Raw genomic sequence first — 18,124 nt, 5'->3', positions numbered from 1 at the left:
ACGTTCTTCCACTAAGCTGTTTTCAGAAAAGCCTGGTAACTGATCAGACTGCTGATGAAGAGGCAAAAATATCTGAACTTATATCTTTGCAAAATCCATGTTCCAYGTGTTTTAACAAGCATCTGGATTGCTGTGTTTTCCAAGCTGTAAAGTCTATTCTGTTTCCTCAGCCAATAGTTTTAGGATAGATGAAAATTTCTACTAATGGCCACGCTCTTGATTTTGAGAAGAAAAGGGAAAAAGCAAGCTGGGCATGTGCCAGTGTTTCCTGTCCCTCTTGTCTTCCACCAAAAAGATGGAACATCATTGCCTGAGCCTCTCCCAGTCCTTGTCCTAAAGGCCAATGTGCCTTGAACCAAACGCAATGTTTTGGAGTATTTAATTGCCATAACCGGTCACAAAGTTGCAGTCTTGTTTTCTCAGTAAGGAAATGGCAAAGTCTCCAGAATGATGACCCTAAACTGAAACTGCACCCCAATCCAAGGCATGCTGTTATCAGTCCTAGAGATTATACTTTGAGTGCCAGATGTCTCCTGCAAAGGCCTTTGTTGTTGTTTTCTGATTGATTCTGCCTTTCCTAAAAGTCTGTTCTTGGCATCATGAAATTGTATGAAATGTTCTATTTCCCATCAAAAGGAAACATCATTTCATGTGCCTGTAGCTGCAAAGAAGACTTTGAAAACCTGAACCACATATACCCTTCAAAGCTCAGACACTGAAAGACAACACAAATCCCAAATGTCTTTATTATTGTCTTAAAAAAAATTAAAATATTGACATAATCATGTGGCATTTTCAAGGTCTGACTCATGACTTCCAATTGCTTGCGGTTAGCAAAGCAATATAAGCTCTGAATGCGAAGGCACAGATTCCAGATTGTTTCAAAGTGAGAAAAGAGGGCCTGGCCTCAAAACACATGGGCAAATCATCAGCCTTCATCGGCCAGATCTTTCATCCAAACAGTCTCTTCTTAGCCAAGCCTATTAAAACAAACAAACAAATCCAAAACTACCAGCTTTTCCAATGACCCCTCTGTAGACATTGGTAAATGAAATTAGAACCAGTCGTAGCTCAAGATAAGAGAGGTAACAAGGCTAAAAATGTTTTTTTCATAACCTCTCTAAATAGGTTCTTCATCATGTTTCCATTCCAGATTCTCCTGCTCTGAAAATCTCAGTCCTAAGCAGTATACTGTTGCTAAACTCTCTCAAGCAGAGACAGGGATACAACTTTCTTCTTTTCTTGTACTATATTAGCAATAACATTCACTCCTTTGTAGCATAATTACAATAAACTTCTGTTCTATGGCATTTAGTCAACTGCAGCATTTATTGCCTCGTACACCAACAAACCATCAGAGATAAGTACACTTGCAAGGTATGCATCTTTCTTGTAATGCATCCATTGCAAGGATACTTACCTGGGTGCTCTCAACAACATGTATTTCACAAAGCCATATACATGAACAAGAAAAAACAGATGCTTGATTTTTCTCTGACTTACGAACACAAATTGGGAGTTTCTCTAATTAACTCAATGGAATTACATATACTTAAAATTTGCAGGAAAAAAATGTGTGGAACCACGAGGAAATCAAGCATGCTGATATCCCAAGCCAGTGGTGCCTGCAAAGCTCTCTTGCTAGCAGCATGTTCTGGGTCTGCTCTGCGGCAATACAGCAGCTCTGACGCGCTGCTGACAGCTAGACTTGGCTCTAACGTTCCTTCCCACCTCAGTCGTCCTCAAGCCATTTTTATAAGCTTTCTTATAGGAAATATCCTTTGCAGACTTCCCTCCCCTTGGAGGAAAGGATGGTCTTCTTCAGTAATATGCTGCAGGATTTAGGTTCTACTTCTGGCATTGACATCAACTCAAACTCACCATCTGACCTTGGGCCAGTTAATTCAAAAATGTTCATGTACTTAAAAAAGCTGCTTGGCATCTTGTGGATTTTTTCTGAAGCTGGCAAAGAGGTTTAAGGGCCATGTTGCCAGGATGATTTTTGAAAAATCTATTACCCACCTGCCTATAAACAAATAAAGCATTTTTGAAAATCTGACCTTCTTTATACCAGTTCCTCAAATGCAACCTCAAAAGAAGCATACTTCCTTAGCCCCTGCAGGGATATTGTGAAAATAACCACAAATATGCAAGAACTGCCCAAATCCTATAGCCATGGGATGTGGCATTACTACTGGGTGGAGTCAGAACACTAATAAGTTGTCTGCAGATAAAATGCATAAATATACGTAAACGATATATACATAAATGATGACCCAGAACAAAGCATATAATTAATTCAAATGAATATTAAGACCCAAAATAAAACAGACTACATGTTATCAAATATATRCTTCCACACACAAATATATTTAAATTTCCACAAACAAATTTATCACCACTGGTTGTTCTTCTATTGTTTTCAGTAAGAAATGCCAGAATAAGTATGATTTAAAAATGCTATCAGCTAACTGGAATACTCCACAGATTTGCTGCATTACAGTAAAGTTGTTCTGTAAGTGTTGTACTTAAAAAAATAAAAATAAAAAGGAAGGAATATGAACCTAAATCTGCTGCTTGATGCTCCAGTTATGCCTCAGCATTTACTGTAAACCAGTGGAAGACTGTCTTTGGATCCTAATTTGCAAATTCATGGGGTTGTCATACATCTTGCATAGATTTTTTTTCTACTTTGTCACAACACTAAATGTTAGGGGATTTTTTTAGTGCACTGTTTATGCAAGTCCCAGTTTGAAAGATATGGCTTGATAATTCTGTTGTGGTTGATTTAAGAGTAGACAGTGTCTTGGCTAAAATTGTCCTGCTGGAAAAGCCAGCAGCAGGCGCACAGATCTAGCTGTTTAAGGAAGATGTAAACAAAGTGCAGAAGTTAGATGAACAGGCTCCATGCAGAAGTCCCAGCTCTTTGATGTAGTACCCGTTCCCCAAAGTAATCTGAATATGCTGGTGTTTCTTTGAGCCTCCTCCACCCACCTAAAGTTTGCAGTATTAGTACCTGGCCAGATGATCGCAGAAGGTTTGCATCTAGTCTCTAAGCCTCAAACTGGAGTAGACAAAGCTCTCTGGAGGAAGAGCAGAGCAAAGTGAAGCAAGTGAACAAAAGTTAACTGAGAAAACCTGAGTAACACCATCTGCTTTGGGCTCTGTGTCCAGAGAGATGTCAAATAGAGATGGCAAGCGTATTATATTACCAGCTGTGCCAGTCTGCCATCAGAATGCTTTTAAACGTGCTACGTTTTTTCTCTTCTGGGAAGAACTGGCCAACATTAACGCAAAAATGCCCTGCCAGGTCTGCTTGCAGGATTTGATATAGGGTGTTGGCACTAATGTCRTGGGCTTCTACTTCTGGAGCTAAAGGAGTTAGCAACCTTTAACAGCTTGCAGCACTAAGCTCTTCTTATTTCATCACTATTAAAGCCATGATCACTGTAATATCCCTGTGTTACACCTTGGTTAATAACTTTTTTTCTCACACAYCCTGTATAAGATTGTGAAGTAATGGTCTTTTGCAAAGAGAAATTGACATTGCTCCTTCCCGCAAAGGGGAGTGAGGACATACATAGCGGTTACGGTAACGGAGACACCATCCAATATAATGTCTTTCCAAGAAACATGATAGAAGGCAGCATTTAATTTTTTCAATGACTGTAAGCAGTTTGGGCAAATGTGATCATGATGCAACTGGCACGTTACCGTCTAACGGGATGAACGCTGCGATCCAGATGTCTTCCCTTCCTTTTTGTGTGGGAACACAGAGATAACCAGACATCTGGATCGTGTGCACATCACATTTCCATTTTCCAGATCATATTCAAGAGCACGAAACAGGCAGTGGCTTTCCTCCAGCGCAATGAGAAACCAGATGGCTTCAAGAGACCCAGTTTTCCTCTAAGGCAACATATGGAATAATAATTAATAATAAATTAAGAGATCTTTCCCCACTAAAAAAATTTGATCTATTTGTTAGCAGAGTTGTTTGTGTCAGGGAAGTGCTGCAAAACAATAGTTTCATTCAAGCAGCTACATCATTTCTTGCTTGAAATGTATGCATTTGAAACTTGTGTTCTGCGTGACTGACCTTCCAGCGTGGCGGTGGCTCTAGGAGCAGGAGAGCTGTGTCAGGGTCAGCACTTCACCTCATTTTCCCGGGAGCTTTTTTGGCGAGGTGGCGAGGAGCAGACGCCGAGGGGGAGAACCGAAGCAGCAGTTTGCCTGCACCTTCCCGGTCACCCACACAGGCACCAGACTGAGCTACCAAGCTCTGCTTCTTGATCTGATCCGTGTTTAACGGCTGCTGTGAGCTGTCTGTGAGCCTTTGTGGACTGAGGAAAGGCCATTTCATCTGGTGGGCAATGAAACTCTGCACTTACTGGTTGTGCCCGAAATGGGAACGCTCTGAGAGTCCTTCAGGTGCAGTTTTTTCTGCAGCCAGAGAGATGGCTGTAGTGCAAAAATGAAACGTCCGATCTGAGTCTATTGGCTAAATGTGGCGTCACAGAACAAGCTGAAGACACACGTGCTTGTTTGCACTGCCTCCAGATGTGAAGCAGCTGTAYTGTTACCCAGCTGTAGCTCAGTGTCATTGCTAGTGACTGATAACGGTTGGTACTCACCAGTCACAGCTGGGGATGGACTGATAATAATAAATTAGTGATGTTGTGTAAAAGAGGAAGGTGTTGTTGCTCTTTGTGACTCCTGAGAAGGACTGTTCACAGCTATTTTATTTTTCAGGTGGTATTTATGGAGCTATGTAACATTTGGAAAGCTAGTGCATCTGAAAAAATTCAGGCCTGACATAAATTTGGCCCATCTAGTTTATAATTTCTATTCTGAAAGACTTTCTGATGAGTGCTTCCTCAGAGATGGTATGCAGCTAGTTACAAGGACTTTGCAAGATGGAAATTCACAGGACAGCTCTGCCTTGTTCCAGACCTACGAATATTTAAGCTGTTAATGCTGTTAATGCTGTTAATGCTGGCCAGCTAAGTTTGGTGTGCACCTAAGTTGTCATAAAAACTATGTAAAATTCTTCTTTGCTACATATGACCTGTTAAAAGCCTTTTCTGTCTGAGAATGCTCTGTACAGATTGCAAAGATATTACCCCTTTCATTTTAGACAGTATGTGGGACAATATATTTTATGCATTTCTGTTGTGATATTCTTCACAAGAACATGGTTTGAGCATCACTTGTCAATCTTTTCTAGAAGTGATTGACCAGTCCCCACCTATTTATGAACCAAAGAAGGCTTGAAGTTACCAGACTGAGCTTGTACAGCCTCCTATCAATGGGAAAAATACAGTAATGTGTGCCCCTACTGGTAAGAACATGCATGTGCTCAGGGTTGATTTCTTAGAAAAATTCTCTTAGTAGAGAGGGTAGAAAGGATGGGGGAGGGTAAAGGTTGGATCAAACTTTTCCAAGTGTTTATTTGAAAGCAAACTTACTTGCAGGATGAGTTCCAGATCTGACCTGAAACAACTGGCTGAGGGCAGCACAGAGACTGAACAAGACAGATGTGTCTCTGCATTTTAATCTTTGMATTCAGATTTCCACATCCTGACCTCTGCTTCCCAACTCCCAMGTATGGATTTTTATATTAAAATCACTCCCTGATATTTGCAGGCAAAAGCTTGAAAACAAAGACGCTTAAGAAACTTGGCTTGCAAGTTGAGGGGAAAAATAGGCTGAATTTCTCTCGGGCTCCCCTGTTTTCTGTATTGCAATGTCTGCAGGGTCAAAACACCGTGGGAACTTTTGCAGTATATCAAGGCTGAATTAAGAAGATCAGCAGCAAAAGAGAGAGCAATAAGCTGTCGCTCTCCACCAGTGTTTTCCATGTGGCTAGCCCGGTCCTCCCCTGGGGCCCTGAGAAGCAGGTGGGGTAGCAGAGGCAGGGGGCGCTGGGTTAACAGAGGAGCTCCAGATGGTCTGAACCTCTTCAACCTCAACGTCAAAGGAGAAGAGAGAAATGGAGAGAAGAACAAGGCTGCACGGGGAAGGTTTGAAGCTGAAGATGCCTGGTGCCTGGGCCAAACTCTGATCCGACGTGGCAACACATAGCAAAGGCAGAAATAGACTCAGTCATTTCCAAAAACTTGGGTAAGCTGCAGATGGATCCCCCACCCCCATCCCTGGTGAATTTCACATGGTCTTTAGAGACTGAGACTGCAAGATATGATTGCCCACCTGAGTAAAAAGCCTTCAAAGGACAGGATGGCGCCTCTCCCTGTTTCTTTTCACAGCATTGGAAAAAGTGGAAGTGATTTAAAATAAATCACATACAGGATCTGCAGAGCATCATATGCAAGCCAGAAACACGCAAGCATGTTTCCTTTTTATTTTCTTGTAAGACCATTATTAAGGCTCCTATCCAGTCTCCTCTGGTCAGGTGAAGCTGAAAGCTGAAAACTAAGCTTCAGCCTTGCTTCCTGCCAGCTTGAAAGGAGTTTAAGCATGCGCTTAACTGTTTCCCCACAGCAGGGCAGTGTCCGCTTGGGCACAGATTGCGTTGCAGAGCTAACGGACTTATTTTTGTGTCCAAGCAAAAAGCTCAGCAAATTAGCCTGTGCCACCTGAGCCAGGGCAGATGTCCCTGAACGTGCACTTTGCCTGCAGAAAGAGCAGAGCAGGGAGACTTAGCTTTGTCAGCTGTAGGGGGAATGCTGCTATGTCTCATTACCTGCAATCAAGGCTCCCATCAGACAGCCCCTGGGTGAACGCTGCCACGTGACAGCTTTATTAAGAGTAGCATGGAGGGAGTTTAAAGGGAGAGAACTAGACCAGACACTGTTGGATCTTCTTCCCTGCAAATAATGTTTATCATTTAAATTTCTTGTGACTTCACAGATGTGGTCATGATGTAATTCCAGAAGGGGATGTTAAATACGAAATCAGGAAAAACAAGCATTTCTTCAATGAACACCAGAATTTCTGGGGGGGGGGGGGGGAATGTTGTTTTATTTTTTCCAGCAAGGCAGAAAATCCAGTGCAGTTTTGCAAGTGAAGAATGGGGGCTATTTCTTTCTGTGCAAATATAATGCTTGCTAATGATAAGCATTGTTATGATTGCACATAGCACCACATGCAGCCTTCTTTTAGCCAATGATTTGTCCTGTGCTGCCCAGGGAAACGTTTCACTTGCAGAGGGTTGGTTGTGAACTGCTGTGAAAGACCACAGACTTCCATTTCCTGTCTCTAGATGTCAGAGGGGTTAAAACGCGACTTCAAAATCGCTTTGCGGACATCATCTCAGGTTTGCTGTCTGAGACAGAGGCACTGACGAGAACGATTTACTCAGTGGGTAAGGTACTACAGTACGCCGGTAACTGGAGATTCAGTCTTTGGTTACGTCAGTAGCGAATCCTTGTGGCCACCAGAACAGTCGTTCTTTTTCCTCTTCCTTTCCCCTCCTTCCTTTTTACTTGCCCTTAAGCATTATTTCCTAAATAAGAGATCACAAGTGGAAGAGTCAGCTATTTGCCTGATATATGTGACTAGTTTGATAATCAAAAATATTTCTACTTGGAATTCAAATTGTGTTGCCTGCAGGTAAAACGGCGTGTTTTTGACACTGCCACAATCATTTTGAATGTTGAATAAAACTGAAACAGAACTACTTAAGGGCTTTCTTTCAAAATGCAAAGAACTGGATTTCACTGATGTGAATATGTTTTGTTTGTTTGTTTTTATATTCAAGCATTTCCCCAAAAACTTCTTTTCTAGGTCAGTCCCTGCTAAGGAATACAAGGAGGGTCTCAGTTATGGTGTTACCCTGAATGTTGTAATTTCTTCCTTTCAGCAAAATTTTACTTTTCCTTCTGCTGCTCTGACAGTTCTTCTCATATTATCTCAGGCGTCTTTAAGTTGCACTTGGATTCGTAGGGGTGCCATACCCACCTTTTCCTGTCAGCATTTTTGTCCTCTTGGTATGTCTGGGCCCATGTTGCCCTGTTTCCACTATTCACCTGGCCTCCATTATTTCCTGTTGTAAGATATTTAAGATAATTTTACAAATGAGGATCTGTGGAACATGAACAGCAGTAGAGAGAGGATATGGCTTCCTAAGAAAGGAAATATGTAGGACTTCAGCTTCCTGAGCCGCAGCGATGTGAAGGTTTGCAATGAGGGAGGTGTGCAACTGTGAGAAGAGAGAAAGTAGTCTGATAGAGAGAGATAACTTAAAAAAAAAAAGACACGGAGAACTTAAAAAAAAAAAAAAAAAAAAAAAAACGGAAAAAATAAAAAAAAAAAAAAAAAAGGCAACAGCAACCCACGCCAAGAACAAATATAGTGGGATTTTCAAACTGCACACTGAACTAAGCAAAGACTTCTGAGGCTTATTTCTGCATCACAGTTTCTCTTGCATAAAAGGTGAATGCCATTAGCTTTCCTTCTGTGGACTTTCAGAAGATTATTAGATTATTGATGTTTGTGAAGCACTTCTTAGAGCATGTCTGAGAGAAACATGTAAGGACTAGTTCCGCCTCGAGAATAGGCCTTGGATAATGTGCCTTTAAGAACTATTGATCATTCAGCAAATGAATACTGAAYACTGCGGGCTTCCTATGGGGAAAATGAGCTCTAATTTTCTCAGTAAAGACCCTACAGATGTGTGTGTAGGCATAGGTCCTCAGTTAAATTGTACAGGGTTAATTCTAGCCTAAGTTCTGGGTGTAATTTCAAATAGAGGGAGTAAAGAAGACAAATGGTCTTCTCAAATGGCGCCCAGAGACAGGATGAGAGGCAACGGGCACAAACTGAAATACAGGAAAATCCACTTAAACGTAAGGAAGGACTTCTTTGGTGTGAGGGCAAGGGAGCACTGGATCAGGTTGCCCAGAGATGTTGTGGTGTCTCCATCCTTGGAGATGYTTGAAACTGGACTGTACAAAGCCCTGAGCAACCTGCTGCAGTTGGCCTTGCTTTGAGCAGGGGGTTTGGACTAGAGACCTCCGGAGGTGCCTGCCAGCCTCAGCAATTCAGCGTTCTTTTGCACAGGTCTTTTTAGACTTAACATTCATGGAAAATGCATTATCTTCTGGCTAGCTGTTCTGGTTATTTGTTAGTCAAAATGAACAAATGCTTGTTTCCTCTTTTTTTTTCACTAGACGCTGTCTCCCAAATTACCTGGAATGACTTCGGAACACAGAAATATGGACACTGGATAGTTGAAACTCAGAAGAAATGCAGACTGTTGCAACTGGCTGATGAGGRGGAGGAGAGCAGTATTTGTAGAGCCATTTCATTTGCACTGAACACCTGAGGGTAAGCGTGTTTCTGCTTTCCTTCCATACAGAGGTGGAGCCACTCTGTTCCTTACGATACTGGCGTGTTCAGCTAGGATGAGGCTTTGAAACTAATCATTTTATTTGACACAGGCTGAAGCATTTAGTGTTCTGTGTAGGAGCTGTACGTAGAGATATTTAGGAAGAAAAACACAGAGCAGAGGAGACTTTGTAATGCTTGTGTTGCTCTGCAAATAGAATGACACAACTTTGTGATAATTAATCTAGCTAAATAAGATTTGCATTTATCCTCTGTGCTGTGAAAAATGAGGCTCTGACATGTTTGTGTCTTTCTGTCTCTGAGCAGAAATTCAGCGATGCCCTCATGATCTGTGAAGATGCCTGCACCCAAGATGCTTTAGCCTACCTAATGGAATTTTTCACAGATGTCAAAAACGGACCATTCACAGAGCTAGAGCAGCACCTGACAGCCAAATTTCAAGGTGTTTCACACAGTCCCTCTGACAGCTGCAGGGGAGGAGAGGGCTTTGTGTAGAATGGTCCATTATAGTCTGGAATAGTGGTTGGTTTTGTTTTGTTTTGTTTTGTTTCTTCCCCACAAGCTTTGCACTGTTGAGAAGAGCCAGTGCCCCTGTGGGTGCAAATGTAGTGTTTGGATAAGCAGTGGCAATCCCACTTTCTAGAACTACCAGCCTCTAGTGCGGGAGCTAAGGACACAGTAGTAATTGTAGCTACATGCTGTAGTAGGTGCTTGCATGCCTGACCTGGATATGAGGCAGTGCTGTCCTTTGGGATGTGCCCCACACGGAGGGGCATGCTCTACAATCACTAGCGCTGGCAACTTCGGATAAGGCACATCTGGGTATACACTGCTCACTGCTGAATGAGTCCCATAATGCTGGGACGTAGCACGCAGCCCCTGTGCACCTGTCTGATTAGAAAGTTGGAGATTAAGCTGTTCTACTTCTGGTTTAGTAATGGTGTGCTGTAAACCAGACTATGATCCTATGCAGACTGTGTAAGTCGGAGAGATTTCTAAATCATTCCTGGAGTGTCTGCCCTCTGGTGTCTGCTGTTCCCCAAGAAGAAATAGTATYGCTGTTCGCAAGAGCTGCGTTTTGTTGCTGTCTTCTGATGCTCAGGACTTCGCGCAGGTGCTCTGTTGCTGTCAGTTTGCTATAAAATGTGAGATTCAGAAAATGCTTTCTGGGGTTTTTGTCATATTTAAACAATAGCTTTCTTTCCATGCATCTGAAAGAACACAGGTAAGAAAGTAAAAACAGATGTTAAAGAGAACATGAGTGGCATTTGATAGGTAGGTTTGAGTGAGAACTCTTTTCTACGGTAAAGAAGTTAAGACACTGCTGTCATCTTCCAGATAAAGAAGAGGAGCTGATTGCCCTTTCAAAAGATGAATCCAGTGAGAATCCTAAACTGGAAGAGCTTGCCAGCACCTTGGATGAAGCATACCACTATAACCCACAGACCCGCACCCTTCTCTTTGCTAAGACAAGAGCCCTAGTAGCTGTAAGACATTTCTTTTTAAAGCTTCTAAAATGAGAAATGAGAAAATACAATGCCTCATCTGTTGGTCTTCCCTTTTGATCTARAAATAGGAAAATATGCCTGTATTTTATCACTAGAAGAGTTGTAGTCAGAAATACTGCAAGTTGTGCTGTTTTGGGAGAACTTAGGAAGGAYTACTGTAATGGAGTATCATGCATTGCCTTGGTCTCTGAAAGCCCTCTGCTGCCCAGTGGCTTATTAACCAGCCCAGCTACCCATTAGTACACGCTGATAAGCACCAAGTGCTAGACCTTTGCATACATGGACTTCTAACACTCAAGATAAAAATGAATTTCTGTTCGTGTCTTGACTCAAAGGTTATTTTATAAGCTAGCCACTAGAGGGGAATAAAGAGCCACAATACATACTGGTTTCGGATGAACTTTTCTAAATATCATACTGCATAACTAACTCTTTTAAATGTGCATCTGCAATATTTTATTGCATCATCTGAGTAATTGACTTGATAACTTGACAGGAAATGATCTCCTTTGTACTCAGTTCTCTGACTTTCAGAATTTGTGTCCTTTTTTAATTTTTGATTTTTGTCTTATAATGAAATAATTGGTCCAGAATTCACTTGCCTAAGGGTGAGAAGGTAGTGCTTGTTCTTAATATGCCATTAAAGATGCAAAGAAAATAAGTTGGGTTTTTCATCCACATAAATGATGATTTGGGGAGAGTGGGAGCTCAGAAGTAAACGTGAACACTTGTTCTAACAGAAATACTTTCAAACTGGTGTGAGATCCCTGTGTTTCTTAGTTTGCTGGTGTGCCAGCGGTGAAAAGCAGGCAGGCAGGAGGCACAGGTAGAAGAGATGGCATTTCCTCTAGTCGTCTGTTTTCTTGCCTGTGCTGTATTTTTCCAGTTCCTCGTTTTTTTGTGATAGAATTCTTTGATAGGCACCAAATACCAGGGCAGAAAACTAGCCAATAATTTTCTCCTCTAGCTTTTCTTTCTCCAAGAAGGCAGCAAGATGCTGTGAAATAATTAGTGTGTCAAGCAAGCCTGAGCTTAACTGAGGGATGTTATAGAAGCAGGCAATAAGCACAGGCTGGGAGATGTGAATGAGGACACCTGGAATGGGGCATCTTGTTCTAGTTTGTGATCAAGGAAACGTGAGATAAGGGAACGCTGTTTGGGAAGCAGCATTATCTGACTTTGAAGATGGACATGGGAAATGAAAGCCACACAGAAGGTTCTAAATGCTCTTTTTATGGCATAGCTGCCCCTTTTGCACCTCTTGTTAGCATAACTGAAGAAGATAAATGTATTGCTCTACAGGTCGTGGAAGGGCAAGAGACAGCAAGTGCATCCTTATGATGGGCAAAAGAGAAATTGAAAACGAGAAATAAAACCGTTATAAGGAAGAAATGATGAATGAAGCTATTGAAAAGCTCCAGAAATGGGATGAGGCAACATCTGCAAGAAACGTTTGTAGTTATGTTGAATTTTCATGCTCAAATCTACAGGCATAATCAATACTGCCCTTCCTCCACTGGGGCTTTATCTAGACCAAGTGATAACCTGGGGAAAGCACGCTCTCTACGTGGTTTCGGACTAAGGCTAGATCAGCAGTGAATGGAGGGTTTGTGCTGCTAGCTTGTTGCATGTCACCTGGGCCATAACTGCAAAAAACTTAGAGGTTGAGGTGGAATTATATAAACTACTCATCTTAAAAATAAAATCAAAGCTATTCTGTGCACTGGAAGAAAAATATTGGCATATCTGCTTGGAACTGTGGGTAAGCAGATGGGATTACTTAAACGAAGCTGATGATTGTAATATGGCTGTCTATATGCATGTTGAAAACCACTTTAGCGTTTCTGCAGGCCAATGAAAGTGCTCTTCTAAGTTATTTGTTGTCATGCCAACTGGTTATTGATTTCAGAGCAGTGCTTTCTGGGAGATTTCAAGAGACCTTTGCTGAATACCCTGGGACATTAACAGGATGACATTTGGGCTTGTTTACGCTCTTGCTGGTGACCTCTTTTGCCTGCAATACTGTTCATCTTTGCTCCAAGCAAWGTTTGGCAGATGAACAAGCCTAGTGGAACATACCAGCGTAAATACAGTGCTTTACGTTAACCCCACAGGGAGAGCACTGTGCACTTAGATCAGAAAACATCTTGAGGGTAAGAAGGAGCATTAAGGACTCTTGCTGCTCAGGTGATGTGCAAGAGGTATCTTGGGCTAAGCCAGCTGTGATGGACCTCTGGTCAGGGAGAAGGGTCTTCCTAGAGAAGGCTGGAAGAAGCCAAGTTTTATTACACTGTAACTTGGAATAGTTTCTAGATAGAAAAATCTTAAAGACTCAGGCAGCCAGTAGAAATAAAAAGGGGTTGTATATAATTCTGCCACATCCCTGTGGACTAGCATATGAGCCCATGTTTCTGGGTGTGCTTTCAGCGACACTGAGCTGCAACAAAGGCTGCCCAACTCCCTTTAGTCTTTGTGAAGTTTCTTCTCTACCTCTGAGGCCTGGTTTGGTTGCTTCTTGTTCTTCTTGGAGGAGTCAGTCTCTGCACGAGCTGCAGGCTCCCAGCTCTATGCTGTGACACCTGTCCCCTTCTCTGCCTGCCATTCCTGTGGTGCCTAGAGCCTTCTTTCCGAACTGCGAGCTCCCCGGAGCAGCAGCACTGCAGGGAGTCTCATATGACCTAGCCTTCGCAGGCACTTTGTTAGAGTTATGACCAAAGGTGGGGATGAGAGGGGGAGGGAACAAATGCTGTCCATCATGTAGGCTTACTCTAGCATTGCATTCTGACCCTGACAAATGTACCAAGTTCTTTCTTAGATAAGAGTTCCTAGAATTACGAGAATCAGAGATAGGTTGTTTTGTTTGTTTAAATGGAGGAGGTCCCTAGATGTTGCGTATCAGGACAGCTTAGTTAACCATCTTGACCTGCGTTCACACAGACACTGGCACTTCTCTCAATTTTGTAATGTATTTTGCTTTTTATAATCTTGATTTTTATTTATTTTAAAGATATATAACCTGCAAATGAGGGAAAAGGTGTTACAAGATTCCAGGAAGAAAGATACAAGACCAAGGGTAGTGGAAGGCAAAAAAAAATCTCCCATGTGGAAAATGCAAATCATATGCTTGCAATACAGATGACATCAGAGTTATAAAGGTATGCCTCTATACGGAAACTTGCATCCATGAACTCCAGGGAAATCAGCATTATTGGACTAATGGTATTGTTCAGTGTGGAGAACAGGCTATTTTGTGCCGACTCGGGTAGAAAAATTTCTGGGGTAGATCAGTAAACCACAGCACCAAAGCTAGCAACTTCTGTAGCATGTTATGATGGTAGCTGGTACGTACCAGGTGTGCAGATATGCAGTAATACACAATTGGGTCAGTTTTCCTGACTCTTAGAAGTGAATATATGTTGTGGATAACTGTGTGATTGTCAGTGCACAACCTATTAGTGTAATTGCTGGATATTTACTTTCCCTATCAGCATAAGCTTCTCATGTGGAAGTCTTCCTGCAGCTGATTTTTTCCCCCCACTATTTTTGTTGAGTGCATATTATCAGTACGAAGTACTATAGAGAGATCAGCTCATTGTTTAGCTCCTTCGCTTATGGGCCAGTGGTGTGTTCTGAAGGGCAACAGAGACCATGGTTTTATAAGAGGACCCCAGCAATGCTTCAGTATTATTTTCTCTTCCATTCTTTAGGTAGTTTACATTGCATCTAGGCATTTCATAGAGACACTTTTATCAAGATCTTTCTGGAGGCCTTGCTTAGGCTCAATTAGAAAGAGCTATGATGGAGTGAGAGCCCATTAGCGTCTCCTTCAGCATAAGGAGCTGGGGCTTTAGGAATGTCTATGAAGGCCCAGGAAGCCAATCCTCTATGCATGAAAGGTGGTGATCATGAAAGAAAACCTCTTCTGGAGCACTTGCAGCCTTTCTCGTTCTGAGATTTGTTTTTTGAAGCTCATTCTCTTCTAACTGTGCTGCTCTAAAAAACAATGGGTGATGTGATGAGGGGCTTCAGGCCACAGCTGAGGGTTAGAGTGCTTACCTTCAAGGCACTTCCCTTTTTAATCACACAAAACCTTTATTTACCAACTGTTTTTGGAATTTTGATCGAGTCCAGCTACTCCTCTGCAGAGGGAAAATCAATGGATGAGGAGTTTGTGATAGCCTAGCCTCTGAAAACCTAATTACATCTCTTTGACTAATAACAATGAATATCTGACATGCAACTCTGACTGTTAGCAGTCTATTTTGTGGTGCTGGGTTATCATGTATGGCTGTGCCAAAAGCCTCAGAGTTCAGAAAACTCTTTAAAAAGAGCTTCAAATTGATGCTGTGCAGATAACCCCTCCTAACCTTTTAAATAATCCCTGCAAACTCATATTGCAGCCCACACGCTTAATGTAAGCTATGTTTCCAGGAGGAATCAGAGTTTTCAGACTCTAGCACAAGTTCTTCCAGCACAAGTACTACAGATGCTTTCAAATTAAGGTATTAATTTTTTTAACCTTTGATTATATATGTTACAAAAGTAAACAGCTGTAACTCCTTCAACTTGTAAGAGTTACTTCCACCACTGCAAAGTGTTTTCATCACCCTTTATGGATAGCTGGGGTCATACAGTCAAAATTAGTGGGAAACACGAGGCCCTCAGTTGTTCATTGTCCAAACAATTCTTTGTTGGTTTTATGCACAAAGGTTCATATACTGCAAGTGTGGTTTTTCAGAGAAGCTGAGCAAGTTTAAATGGGCAGAAACTAGTGACCAGTGATATATAAAAACTTTGTTTTTGATGAGCCAAGGCCTGGTGCTTTACTAGTACTTTGCACTTGATAGAAACAAAAGGCTAACGAGCAAAAGGGGCTGGAAGTTGAGCCTGCCAAATGACAGGAAGCACATTACTAGTGAAATGTTAACTTCCATGAGAGATGTGTGAGGTGAAGGGAAATGTCAAAAAAATAAATAAATAAATAAAAAGTGAGGAATGGTGTTCCTCCTATTAAACACTTCTGGCATGTGTCATTCCACAAATCTCATCACACCATTCTTGGAGAAGCATTCAAGGAGCRTTATATAATAAAGCCTCATAAGAAACCAGTCCAGTTTCATGATTTTATGAAAAAAAGCAAGATGTATTGCCAAAATACTAATTGCCAGCATGACTGGGGAATCACAGTGAAGTACAAGACGTCTGATAATCTATCAGTGATCAAAATCAAAAGCTTTGTAATGGAGGATGTTGCAGCTGGGACACAAATGGATTTTCAGAAATGGAGAAATGTTAATTATTCTTTCAAAATTTTTGATGTTGAAGAAATGTGCAGCTGAATCCAGTGTTTTAGTGCATGTATCACCTTCCTGCACTAAGCTTAAATGGTGGATGGTCTCCCATTTCCTTGTTTAAAATATACTTGTTCTSTAACCTAACATGTTAGGTCCCCCCTGTCAGCATCTCAGTAGATTAAATAAGGCTAGTATGGCCAAAAAATAATTTGTTATCTCATGAAATGATGTCCTAGACATAATCCTTGCCATTATGAAACATTCGTTTGGAGCCTGGAAAAAATGAAATCAAACTGTATGACTAAAACATCTTCTTTTCGGCAACAGACCACAGCTCCAGGTATTTCTGTGTGCATTTTAACTAACTTAGTGGTATCTAGTAGTGTATTGTACATCTATGCAGATAACACGGCTTATGTAAATTAACACAAAGCATTACTTTAGCTATTTATAAAACTTATCGTAAAATACTTTCAATGCTCTAGAAAAATGAGAGGGAATGTCCAATTCCTTTTCCATAAGGAAGAGATTGCATCTTTTAACTCCATTTTTAACAAGAAATTCTGCTGCAACAGTCTGGAAAAGCAGAAGGGTTTTGCATATTCTACTTGGAGCAGGWTTCTTCTGGATTAAAATAGTAGGACTGTTTTCTTCTATCACTATGTGCTTATCAATTTGCTATTGCTGAAGCTGCAGAATGGATACCTTTCTATGTGTTGCTTAACTTCACAAGACCCAAGGAAGACAAAGCACTGCCCCATAAGATGGGTGAAAGCCTAGTTTAGATGGCGATTAGCAGTTACCCTTATGTTTTGTCTCAGGAGTTGACGGTATTTGAAATTTCTCAAGATGCTCACATTATTTCTACACTCCCCCTGTCAGAGAAGATCTGGAATTGAAATTGAGCCTAAGCATTAGTTTGCTTAAATCTTCTCCCCACACAGAGCCCGGACTGACATTGCTACAGATGTGATTACAAAACATGAAGCTTTGCTGCATGTATCTTCAAAGAACTCAATCTTCAATGCTTCTGGAACTGAGATGAAAGGGAATTTTCCATCTACTTAATACATTTGATAGCACTGTAAGATATGTACATAGACTTATGTATTTTAAGAAAATATATCTTTTTCTGTAAAAGCTCTATATACTATACAGAAATCCCACATCTCAGTCCTACAGTGACTTATTCGGTGCTTGGTTCCTACTTAGTAAGTTCATTGTTCTAACAGTTGCTTCCAGAAAGAAAACACAAAATAATGGATAAAGATGATTTATGGTTGGATAATGCCTCTTCCTTGCCTCCACAAAACGTTAGGAACAAAGATTTTGAAAAAAGCTGGTTTAGCAATTTCAAACACCAGATATATGGAAAGTCATAGTCTTTTCTGTATGCTAGGGCACGCATAAGTTTGCTGTGTGAAAGAGACATCAACTTTTGGACTCTTGCAATAAAAAATAATCAGTTGACATCACAGCTCTTATTAATGATTACTGGGAAGTTAGCACATTTGAGAAGTTTAATCTTTTTCCACTGTTTGAAAGAGAGGATTCCAGACTCTGTAGTTCAGTGTAAATGAGCGTGTCATCTGGATAAGCCTCCAGGTTGATGAGGTAACACATTAATGAGAAATTCAACCTGATACAGCAAGTCTGCCTTCAATTCACAGTGAGGGCTGGAGGGGAACAATGCCAGCACTTCACTTGGTCTTTGAGAGTATGTGAATATTTTTTTGTGACTGAACCCAAAGCTGTATATTTATTATCAAATACTGTTCAAGACTATCAATCATCATCATATTAACAACACCAAGCCCTCTGTTGCTTGTAATTGAGCATGCTAGCCTGCAAGAGGTACAGTGCAGTCTCTGCCCTCTCCTTAAGCCTCTTGACTTCTTTCAGAAATAAAGTCATTGCTTTTTCCCAGATATACATACAGCCAACAGCACTGAAAATACAACAGGAAGATAATCTGGAAGGATATTTATCAACTATGTTAATTGTTTTGGCAGC

General features: G+C 41.2%; 1 protein-coding gene across 1 annotated transcript; it reads left to right on the top strand.

Annotated features, from left to right (window-relative positions):
• Positions 1–1,811: 1,811 nt before the first annotated feature.
• Positions 1,812–17,386, top strand: DDX58 (DExD/H-box helicase 58). The gene is given in 12 exon segments (XM_026059999.1): positions 1,812–1,857; positions 5,228–5,341; positions 7,223–7,324; positions 9,132–9,260; positions 9,263–9,288; positions 9,616–9,751; positions 10,648–10,796; positions 11,598–11,643; positions 12,120–12,268; positions 13,825–13,911; positions 13,913–13,973; positions 15,858–17,386. Coding segments are annotated over 12 exon segments (1,344 nt in total). The 3' UTR covers positions 16,157–17,386.
• Positions 17,387–18,124: the final 738 nt, after the last annotated feature.

This window comes from Apteryx rowi, unplaced genomic scaffold, assembly GCF_003343035.1.
Source record: "Apteryx rowi isolate R43461 unplaced genomic scaffold, aptRow1 scaffold_163, whole genome shotgun sequence".
In the NCBI taxonomy this organism is placed as follows: Eukaryota; Metazoa; Chordata; class Aves; order Apterygiformes; family Apterygidae; genus Apteryx; species Apteryx rowi.
Note: the sequence above shows the minus strand (reverse complement) of the source record. Positions and strands in the feature narration are given on the sequence as shown.